Source organism: Pangasianodon hypophthalmus, chromosome 9 (genome assembly GCF_027358585.1).
Source record: "Pangasianodon hypophthalmus isolate fPanHyp1 chromosome 9, fPanHyp1.pri, whole genome shotgun sequence".
In the NCBI taxonomy this organism is placed as follows: Eukaryota; Metazoa; Chordata; class Actinopteri; order Siluriformes; family Pangasiidae; genus Pangasianodon; species Pangasianodon hypophthalmus.
The window spans coordinates 23266972-23279227 of record NC_069718.1 but is presented as its reverse complement, the minus strand read 5'-3'; the positions used below and the strand labels follow the sequence as shown (position 1 = coordinate 23279227).

The following is a 12256-nucleotide window of genomic DNA, read 5'->3' as shown; positions in this document are numbered from 1 at the left end:
TTGTAATATGCAGAAATTTGTAATGGATGTAACAACATAAATGATTAAATATAAATGGAGTTACAACTGATTTGATCAGATTAGACCTGCGTGTCTCTAACAACATGTTCGCAGTAGGTCAGTAGACTTTTTAACCTCTGGCTCAGAATTCACTGTTCTATTGATTTTCACCAGATCTCCTACATCACAGGTTCTCAACCCTGGTCCTGTCCTGCACATTTTAGTGCTTTCACTGCTCCAACACACCCACGTCAACTTATAAAGGGCTGTTAATTAGATGGTTCAGGTGTGTTAGAGCAGGGAAAACATCAAAACGTCAATTTAAACCTTGAGCTATTTCAGTATTTGTAATGACCATATAATAATCGCATGTGATTTTGCTAATCACTGGTATGATAGGTAAAATCGGGTGTGCTGATTGGCTGGACTGGACTAAGCAGAATAACTGGGAGCCAAACCTGCGTCCTTCAACCTGTGTCCATCTCACAAAAGAGCAGTAACTTTTCTAGAAGACAGAATATTGTTTTTTTTGTGTGTGTGTGTGTATTAATGTTTACGTTAATCTGAATATTTATTCTGTTAAAAAGTTGTAACAAATCAATAAACACGTTGTCCAGATAAATAGCAGACATTAAACTTTTGGACAGTACCATAAAGTTTAACAAGCTCCATACTGAAGCAGAAGCAACACAAATGCTCTGTATGATGCAACTGAGTGAAATGTAGAGAAACTGCCTCACAACTCAGATGGTGTGTGTCTCACTTCTCGTCTCGTCTGTTCTGTTCGTCTCAATCTCGCCTTCTGTGTTCCGCCTGCACACAGCTCCAAATTTACAAGACTAGAATCAAATTAACCAGTGACAAAGTACTGAGAATGCACCTTTTTAAAAAAAAAACAACAAAAAAAAATATATATATATATATATATATGATAATGGTGTTTGTGGGGGTGTGTACTATATTAAGCTCAGATTGACACCCCACCGTTGATCCAGAAGCCTCACAGAGAGAGTGTAAAGCACTGTGACACCTTTTAGACTCCCACTGTCACAACCGTCCCATTCAAACAGCACCCACACACACAGCAGACACACAACTCGAAGAACACTATACAAGTCTCTGCATTTTTTTTTTTTTTTTTTAGTACAGACATCTGCAGAAAGCTTGGCAGTATCATTTCTTAGTAAAGATCTAGAATAGACATCATCTCAATACAGGCAGTATTTAATGAGGTCACACATATTGGTGCACAGGCAGTGTTTAATGAACACACTAAGTGGCAGTGTTTAATTAGTTAGAACACAGAAACACACAAGCAGACCTGGGCAGGGTTTACTCATTTCAACCACTCCGCATATCAAAGAGAAAACACCAATACAAGATATAAGGTGTTGTGAAATACAGAACACACGCAGCTGGTGCAACCCTTCTCTAAAGCATTCTGCGCTAGACAGAAAAAGAGCTTTGCTTTTCAATGCTTTTATTATCGCTAATGTGGAACAAGGAATGATGCTTATAAGAAGTGAAGCTTTTATTCATTCACTAATTGTTCGTGAACCAACGCAACAAAGGGTGGAGGCCACATTAAGCCACAAAAGCAAGCACTCAACGAGAAGAGCTCCATAGATATGGATTTCCATTAAGTGTGAATGGGCGTAATGGTGGATTGATTAGAGCTCAGCTTTCTTACCCAAGAACAGTGAATGATCGGAAAGCAGCATGAACTCACAAGTGCTGTCCTAACTACCCAACAACCCCACAGGGACCCAGAGTCACATACACTTAAAAACCATCCACACACACACACACACACACACACACACACAAATACATCTACTGAATTGATTATCTTTTTGAAAATAACCCAATACGCACCACGAAATATAACACAGCATAATAATTATAAAGCGACATAACAAACATGCATTGTGATCCTAGATCTTAGTTCTAAAGTTCTTGTTCTTCTCAGTTCTTGTGGTCCCAGTTTTCAAAATAACTGAATATTCAGTTCAGTCATCTTACAATGATCTTAAGGCACATTATTCAGTAACTACACTAAATCATTCAGCGACTATAGTGAGACCCACCAACGAGGCCTGGGAGATTAAGTAGTTAAATATTTTCCAGGCCAGCGTGTGATATAACTTCATCACTACTATATTTGCAATATATACCCAATTCCAAACTCAGTCAAAAGAATCTCTTCATTCCTATTGATTTTTGCACAGTTACTAGCTTCAGTCTTTCAGTCTTTTTTATGCTCCCTTGAGTAGAAACAGGGTTGATTTCATTTAACAATCTATTCCAGTCTGCTGAGCTCTTAAGTCTAGCTTTTTCTTCTGCCAATGCTTAAAATTGGCCAAGGTGACTCTTCTGTTATGACTAAGTACCCTCCAACAAGACTGTAAAAATAGTCAAAATAGCTCTAAAGACTGAGGATAAAGACTGAGAGCCTTCACTCTACTGCCATTGTTTTGTTTTTTCTGTCATTCCTTAGGCTGGGTTTTGTGGCAGTGCTGTCGATCCACTATCCCAAGCTGTAACTGTGCCTACTCTTTTCTTCAAAGTTCCAGATAAAGCACAGACACGAATCGGGCATTTAGGCAAGGTCCTAATATTATGTTGCCTTTATACATAGATGAGATTTGTGTATATGTATTTGTTCATAATCTGTGATTTTATGTTATTTACAACTTTATCTCAGCTGATAACTCATAAGTGAATTCAAATATGTGTGTTCACCTTTACTCATATATTACTAACAGCTTATAAATATTGTTTTTTTAATAGTCATGTCTGTACATTTAGCTACATCCCACTGCTTTGCTCAATCAGAATATTAGTATTCCTGTAATATGCAGAAATTTATAATGGATGTAACAAAATAAACGATTAAGTATAGATTGAGTTACAACTGGTTTTATCAGATTAGACCTGCATGTCTCTAACAACATTATTAAGTATTAGGTATTAAGACAATGTCCTGTTAGAGAAGCATAGCTGTTTTTACTACTGTGTCTATGTCTGATTTTTAGTTTTAGGCCTGACACTATTCTCACACCATCATGTATCCCAGCGAGGATGAAATGATTCTACATCCAGATTTCCGTAAAACTGCTTTGTGACAAATATCACTGTTATATTCTGACAATGTAAAACATGCTATATAAATAAAATGACAATGAATTGATTTAAATTCTTAAGAATGACAAGGTACAAACGCTAACCCCTATCACCGAATCACTAATCTCTATCCAAAACCATAATCTTAGTAACTTTTCAGTCATACAACTGAAATTGTCAGTTTGTTAGAAAAAGCTGGAAGTGGTGTCAGTAACTGCTTTTTGTTCTGTTGTTCCAGAGATATTACTGTCTGAAGCCAACATGACAGATAAGTATCTCAGTATCTCAGGCACATGACCAAACAAACTTATGATAAAGACAAGCCAAGTTCATTACTGAGAACTGTACAGTATGTCTTGTGAATATCTATACACAAGAACACTGGTGGCATAAATGGTGACAAAGAGCCGACTTTAGATATGAATATTACTTCTGATCTTTAATTTCTAAGGCGAAAAGTTCTTATATCCATTACATACTCTAGAGAACAAGGGTTCTCAAACAGGAACATAATGAACTATTATGAACTATTCAGCTATTAGGTTTAGTATTATTCAAATGTGTACAATAATAATAATAATAATAATAATAATAATAATAATAACAATAATAACAATAATAATAATAATAATAATAATAATAATAATAATAATACCCTAGCTATGTATTGGAGCTACAGAGCTTTTAATTCCTGAACTTTCCATTGACAGAACACATTAGGTCCAAGTAGACATTATGTAAGTTTTTGAGTTAGTGAGGTTTGGATTAGGCCTTCAGGTGATGAGTCAAAAGGCTAATTATTATTTCGAGCTTACTAACACACTCTCACAGGTAAATAAGATGTAACACATTTAAGACTTTACCACGTATAGTACATGCACCTACAGGTGAAATCCATGTCTTGAAGGCCTTAATGTAAGTGATGGATCAATGGATAGAAATCAGAACTGTTTTACAGCAGATTAGAGAGACAGTGTGTATGAGTGAGAGAGGGAGAAAGAGACAGAGAGAATGATCACTCATTTGTCAGTGCTGTACTGTCTGGCCCAGCCTCCATGTATTGCTACACCCATCTTGAGTTACCTCCCCCTTAAAATACAAAAAAATATTACTGTTAAAACATTTATTATTATATTTATCATCATTATTACACTGCCATATAGTGCAGGTTAACTCTATCTCCATGTCATTTTCAGAGGCATACAGAAAGACAGAAAGAGAAAAGAGGATAACCTTGCATATTGGCTGCTTTTTCACATCAATGATTTTACACACACACACACACACACACACACACACACACACACGCGCACGCGCACAGTCGGGTAAAGGCAGTATTAGGGCAAACTCTTTATCTTAAAGATTCCTGCAGAGACTTAACCCCATCAGCAAGTAAAGAAAAAAGAAAGAAAATCACGAGAACAGAGCAGACTGCTGTACAGATGCCCTGACGGGGCGCACAGCCCACTTCTCACTTCTCACAGCAAGTTTGGAAGAACATTTTGCTTCAATTCATCAACTGTCTATTCTTATGGCAAGGATGACTATCTTTTTTGTACTTATTTTTCCATTCCCTCTGATTTACTGTATATCTCTTTTACAAATGTTGCAGAGGACCTGGAACAATTAGTCTCAAAAGTTAGTGGTTTTCCCTTCAGTTCACTAAGATTAATAGTGTTTCATCTGGAGTTACGACACATCACCTACAGCACAGATGACAAAATGTCCCAGGAAAAGGAGGAAAATAACTACCATTGTTCCAGTGATACAGAGTTCAAAGAAAAATAGCCCAGGAGAAAGAGAGAGAAAGAGAGAGAAAGTCAGATAGAAAGGCAAGTGAAGGGAGGAAAGGTGGAGGAAGAAGAAAAATGGAGGGAGAAAAACTAACAGAATATGCAAATAAAGGACATGTATAAAGGAAGGAAGATGTTGATAAAAAAAAATGACAAAGAATGGATATGATGTTTATCTGACAGTCTGCCATTCACCCCTTGTGGATCCAATAAGCATGAAATTCCTCGTGTGTGTGTAATAGTGAATAAGCACAAAAGATGGCCAGGGGCGGACTGGGAACAAAAATCAGCAGGGAATTTGTTTTAAAGTGCCGACAATTGTCCAAAATAACATTACTGAAAGTGCATCGACTAGGCTACAATAGAGCCAATGTATAATGCCACATAAGTACGAAAAATATAGCCATAAACAACAAAGTGCTGGATGAAAATGTATACTAAAAATGTATATTCTATACCATTCTAAAACACAACACTACTGCACAGTTTCATCATCTTTTGCCTGTTTTAAGTACCGCCTACTGAAACAAATCTACTCAGTTGATTTTTGTATATTGTCATTTCTTTAATAAAGCATTGACTTAATTGATTGGTAAGCAGTTTCTCTGCTAAATAAGTGCCACAGAGTGAAATCATGGAGGTGAAGGGTTGCTAATATTAAGTTTGGTTGTTTACTGTAGTATTATGGCACCATCACACCAGGACTAATTTTGCTAGTTAGTCGTGTTCTGCCAGCCAACATTCCCTTTAAGTAGTGGATGATCTTAGTGGACATTCTGAGAAAAAAAAAAAAAGGCTGGCCCACACAGCGAAAAATGGAGCGGCCCACCGGGAAAAGTCTCAAACTACCCGATGGCCAGTCCGCCCCTGAAGATGGCTAATAAATGAGCTCCCAAGAGCTCCCAAGAGTCTCCAATGGCTCTCACCTGGATTTAATGAGAGAGTAAAGACTGACCCACAAAGAACAGGAGAGAGAAGGGAAAGGATAGAGAGGACAGAATAGAAAATGAGAGTGATCGAGGAGAAGCAGGGAGCGGACAGATGTGATTGACCTCTAGGGAAATTTGTTAATATAATATTACTATTTAATATACTATAAATGAACTGAAAGTGAACTGAAAGGTACAAGAGGAAATACTGGTAACACATCACATTAAAGTTTGCATATAGCAGTTTTCAAATGGCTTCATTCAATTTTCTTCTTTTTGTTAAAGTACATCATTAGAAACTCATTAGGAATTAATATTGGCTTATAGTCACAAAAGGGGAGCTACTTTGCTAATTTAACGATTATGATCACTTCATATGCAGACCTTAACAAAACATGTTACCAAATTTATAGCAGAGTTCAAATAGGGCTGCAAGAAAGAGGGAAAAAAAAGAAGCGTGTGAGTAAACTAAGGGAGAAAGGGAGAAAGTAAAAAGTAAGTTAAGGAAAGGAGAAAAAGACAAGAGGCCACACAAGAGCAGAGGCTAATAGTTTGAGAGTGGATGGCTAAAAGTACCCGTGTTTTGCAGCCAGGCATCGAGTCAGTCTTGTGCATAAGGATGGGGCATGGACTCAAGGGTCAAAGGTTAGAAGTTAGAGGTTATGGGGTCAGGGTGGGACCAGGTGAGGGTGATCAGGCCTTGAGGGCGTGCCACTGTGCCACGTTGGTGCGCGGCCTGCTCAGCATGTCTTTCCAGTGCTTCACCTCTGCTGGACCACTCTTCCATGACAGATAGATCTGACCCAGGAGCAAACACACACACACACACACACACACACACACACAAACACACACACAAAAATGTCTGACTTAGTTTGTGGATTTCTGTGCCAATGTTACACTCTAAAGGCTGTGACACACCAAGATGACTTTGAAGAACTGCCTCATGTCTTCTGTTAAAGTTACACTCAAAAAGTTTCCCATAGCAATAACTGCTATGGAGAGTTATTGTGAAAGTCAATAACTCTCCACAGCAGTAGGTGGCAGTAGGCTGTAGTAGTATTAATCAGCAAAAAAATTTACCTAGACACTAAACCAGCGTATAGTGTAATACCATTAGTGAACTTCTGAACTAAATAATACGACTGAATGTCAAAACAGTATTCCACCTACTAGCATTAGTATCAAATGTTGCAAACTGTCATGACATACTATTTAGTGTGATAGTATATGGTTTGAGACATAGCCAAAAAAAGCAAACTACCTTTTTGCAGCCCTCTGTGAAAAAAGTAATTGAGTAAATGATCCAAAATAGGCAGTGAAGGGACTCGGTGCAAATAAGACATGGTGTAACCACAATATGACTTCGCAGCTCGTCTGACATTGAATTTCACATTACTGAGGCTGTAGTTAATCACACAACCTGCACCTGGGACCACCTACTAACTGGCCCTGGCCATTTAGCAAATTGGAAAGTCTTTAAAAGTGTATCGAATTTCTTTGTTAGACATGAGGAAAATGATGTAGCTCTTCATGGCATATGTTCTATGAGCAAGGCTGCCAGATGTTGTGAGAAAAGCAGCCCAGTGTTAGTTAAAATGTATTTTTCCTGGGTAGTTCTTTCATCAAGGTCTAAATTGGCTTTTATTATTACAGATATTATAATTAATAAAGAATATCTAAATCATTCACACTAATACAAATATATTTATACAGTAATACATACTGTAAATATAACTCTAAAGCATACAAAATGCCCAAAGCCCAATCTGTGGCCAAAAAAAGCACCATCAGTTTAAAAGTACCTTGCCAATGACATCATTACGGCTCAGCCGGTCCTTGTCCATGACAGTGATAATGATGGTGGTTTCTCGGAGCACGTGTGCAGGAATGTCAAAGGGGAAGGATTCATTAAAGACGGGATTCAAGCAGCGCTTAATAGTAATTGTCTTTTTCTTCTCCACACGCTTGTCTTTGTGCATGAGCCACACCTTCACATAGGGATCTGCAAATAATCAGAGAATAAAAGTGCTGCAAATCTTCACACTTCAATGAAAACACACATCTGGCGCACGTCTGAAGCTTCTGTTACAACTATATTTTTTATACTTTTCTGTGAAATCAATGGCCTTGCCTCCTCCTCATGAACAGGTATATGTATAACAGTTTATGAAAGCAGAATGACGTAGCTGAGTGTAAGTGGAACAGCGGTCTGACATGGTGTCAGAATGAGCAGTGAAGAGAAGAGAAGAGGAAAGGAGACTGGTTTGCTGTCAGTGTTTGATGCTGTGAGATCTATAAAATATGCATAAGACGGTAGATGAGTTTTGAAGTAACACTAAGCTCTGTAAGATGGGGACAAAAAAAATGTAGACGAAACAATCCAGCACAAAAATGAGAATGGGTCGTGTATGAAACACAAAAGAGAGAAGGAAGAATGTAAGTCCATGCATGTTTATTACTTTATTACTGGGCATATGTTTACCTGATGTGCCTCCAATGTCCATGGCTTTAAGGTTGCGTGCTTTTATAATGTTGACAGTGATGGTGTTAGCGGTAGGATTATAACACAGAGACACAAGCAGATCTCCTCGACTCCCCTACAAGTCAAACACACACAAATATCCATCTTAATAATAATCACACCAGGACTGCAATGCTCATGTTCACAAAGAATGATGTTATATAAAAGAAGAACCTATACTTGGGCATGTTATCACTTTTACGTAACTCCTAATTTCCATATAAAGCACATAATTAATTCACACGTTTATAGCTCTAATTAATCAACATCACATTACATGTCAGGCCACTCACACTGCCGTCACTGCAAGGTTTCAGGTCCTTCCAGAAAGTCTGGTGTTGGCCCAGCTCCACCTTGTTTAGTGGAATAGACACCTCTCCTATAGGGTCGTTCCTGCTGAAGCGGTCATAATCCAGCACCTGCAGGTAGAGCGTGCGCTCTCGGACCTTCTCATACGGGAACCCTGGACAAGCAGACAGAACTGGGTATGTCACTCTAATATCGACAGTCACTCTTCAGCCAAATACAAGGCCAATGCCACTGTGAGTAAAAAAAAACTCTGAAATTGCTAAGAAGGCAGTGCAGAGGAGCAGCAGAGATTTTGTTTAGGAACTTAGCTAGAAGAAATGTTGAGTGCAAAAGTTTGCATCCCCCATGGTTTTTTTGGCAAAAAAGAAAATGCACCTCAGTTTTTAACTACGAAAAAAGACTAAAATTCCAAGATGTTAAAAATAAAATGTGGATGCATTTACATAACCCACAACACAAGGCAAAATATACAGAAAGATTGTTCGGAAAAAAAAGTTTTGCCATGACCTCAATATCTAGAGTTGGCTGTGTATGATATCTTTCAAAGTTAGAACAGATAGCATAACATTACAACTAAAAGAACCCAAAAGCTCCTCAGAGGATATAAAAATGCCAGAGGCAGTTCTAAAGGCAGAGAAGAACGTAGAAAGTAATTAGAGAATATTTTTATCATCCAGTAAAGAAGTGCAACTTTTTTCTTATGTTGTTATTTTTTCTTTACTTTGCTAAGTCTGGTGTAATACTGATGGGGAAAAAAATCTATCTCCAACCTGGTAATATAAGATGCCTAGCCATTTATTATCCAGAATGAAAACACAAATCAATATCCATGTTCAATTTACAGAACAGACTGGAAGTGCCAGATGACTTATTGCTATATGTATGCTTGTTAAAGGAAAGTAATACAAAGTGTAAAAAATAGGATTAGTCTTATTCTTAGGTAAGGTTATACAGTATATGTAACTGTGGTTGTGCAATTCAATGGAGGACTGCCTGGGCGGTTTCCTTTGGACCCAATCTAGTTTAGTCCCCAGTGTGCTAACCCATAATACTATACAATACAATTTATCATCATCTTTTCATGATAAGGTGCAAATTTCCCAGTGTTACTACTGGAATTGCTGCTGCTACCATCCAAGCCATACATATAAAGTGTGCATATGAGGGGTGCATTCATAATAGATACTGCTTTGTCTTCTGTCAAGATGGCTCACACCTGCTGTTGGGACTGCCACAGAGTAGCCAAACATCCAGACAAGGGAGTACACATAGACCCTGCACTGTAAAAAAAAACTGACCGCAAATTTTACAGTAATTTACTGGCAACAGGATTGCCAATAAAGAACTATAAATGTTTAACACTAAATCACAAAGCTGTTTATTAGGAACACTATTCTAGTACTTTGCTCGCAAAACAGCCTCAATTCTTCATGGCATGGATTCCACAAGATGTTGGAAACATTCCTTTGAGGTTCTGGTCCATGTTGACATGATTGCATCACGCAATTCCTGGAGATTTTTCAGCTGCACTTTCATCCTGCGAATCCCCCATTCTACTACAACCCAATGGTGTTCTACTGGATTCAGAGCCGGTGACTGCGAAGGCCACTGAAGAACATTGGACTCATTGTCATGTTCATAAAACCAGTTTGAGACGACTTTTGCTTTGAGACATGGTGCATTATCATGCTGGAAGTAACCATTAGAAGAAGATGGTAAATTGTGGCCATGAAAAGATGCACATGGTCAGCAACAATACTCAAATAGGCTGTGGCATTCAAGTGATGATTGATTGGTATTAACGGGCCCAAAGTGTGCCAAGAAAACATTTCCCACTCCATTACACCACCTCCACCAGCCTGGATTGTTGACACGAGGCAGGTTGGGTCCCTGGATTCATGCTGATTCATGCTGTTGGTGCCAAATTCTGACCCTGCCATCTGTGTGCCTCAGCAGAAACCGAGATTCATCAGACCAGGCTACGTTTGTCCAGTCTTCAACTGTCCAGTTTTAGTGAGTCTGTGCCCACTGCAGCCTCGGCTCTGTTCTTGGCTGACAGAAGTGGAACCTGACGTGGTCTTCTGCTGTTGTAGCTCATCCTCAAGGTTTGACATGTTGTGCATTCTGAGATGCTTTTCTGCTCATCACAATTATACAGAGTAGTTATCTGAGTTACTGTAGCCTTTCTGTCAGCTCGAACCAGTCTCACCATTCTCCACTGACCTCTCTCATCAACAAGGTGTTTCCATCCACAGAACTGCTGCTCACTGGATATTTTTTCTTTATTGCACCATTCTGAGTAAACTCTAGAGATTGCTGTGTATGAAAAACCCAGGAGATCAGCAGTTTCTGAAATACTGAAACCAGCCCATCTGGCACCATAACCATGCCACAGTCAAAATCACTGAGATCACATTTTTTCCCCATTCAGATGGTTGATGTGAACATAACCCAAAGCTGCTGGTCTGTATCTGCATGATTTTATGCATTGCACTGCTGCCACACAATTGGCTGTTTAGATAACTGTATGAATGTCTAGGTGTACAGGCATTCCTAATAAAGTGTTCAGTGAGTGTATTTACAGTAAAGTACTATAAGATCTTCCATAGTATAAAATACCATATAATCCAGAACATTTGCCTGATGCTTTTTAAGATAACGACTTTCAATCGATACAAGAAAGAAGAAGGTTAAGGGTCTTGCTCAAGGACCCAATCATAGCAGTTTGGCAGCGCTGGGATTTGAACACAAGACCTTCGGCTCTGTAATTCAAAGCCTTAACCACTAAGCCACTGCAACTAGCTTGCATTGATTCAATGCAATCTTTTAGTGCCAGTCAATTCAGGTGTAGAATCGGTTGAATCAATGCAAGTCATTTGAGCTAGCTGTAGTGCTCTTTTATCAGGTCACAGCATCACTGGTCTCTTGAGCATGCATAAGAGCTCTTGAATGAAACTGGTGCAATAGATTAGGCATCTGATCAGTTGTGTTGAGAGGAGGATCTAACTTTAATTTCACCAAGGCAGCCATAAATCCAGCTTGCAGTACATTTGTTGCTTATGCTGCTGAGTCACACTCCTTCCTTACACTCTGTTCATCAGACCCCCCCAGTGGCTAATGCACTCAAAGTGGGCTTCGAATTTCGAGAATGACACACAGCCACTGAAAGTACATCAAGGTCTGTCTCTGTATGCAGGTCAGCTTTACTAAGTCCCCCGAGCTCTGCATTTCATTATGTAGTTGCATTGTTGCTAACAGCTCTTTATTTATCCCATGCCCACTGCCAGGTCCTCTAATCTGTGTTCCAATGTGGTACTCTTCCTTTTCCACAGGGCAGAAGTCTCAGCTGCTCAGCCTTTTTCTGTTCCTGCCCTGACAATGCAGCAAAGAAGACAATGTTTTTCTTTCTAGAGATCACCATTGCTGCGTCTGCTCCTCAATTCAATCCTTTTTTTAGCGAAGGAAACAAGCAAAAGTTCAGAAAGTAACCACTCTGGAAGTAGAACTTGTGCACTCTAGTGCTGGTAGCTGCTTCATGTGCTTTGAGAGTAGAAATGTAATGTTAATCCAGAGCTACT

The 12256-nt window shown here is 38.9% G+C and overlaps 1 protein-coding gene across 2 annotated transcripts in view; it reads right to left on the bottom strand.

Annotated features, from left to right (window-relative positions):
* Positions 1-894: 894 nt before the first annotated feature.
* Positions 895-12256, bottom strand: part of syt7a (synaptotagmin VIIa) — a 110620-nt gene continuing 99258 nt past the window's right edge. For both annotated transcript variants that reach the window (XM_053236778.1, XM_053236777.1), the window contains 4 exons: positions 8663-8832; positions 8331-8445; positions 7651-7850; positions 895-6643 (listed from right to left, as the gene is read on the bottom strand). In XM_053236778.1, the coding sequence (XP_053092753.1) occupies positions 6539-6643; positions 7651-7850; positions 8331-8445; positions 8663-8832 (590 nt within the window). In that variant the 3' untranslated portion in view covers positions 895-6538. The remainder of the gene's footprint in view (positions 6644-7650; positions 7851-8330; positions 8446-8662; positions 8833-12256) is intronic.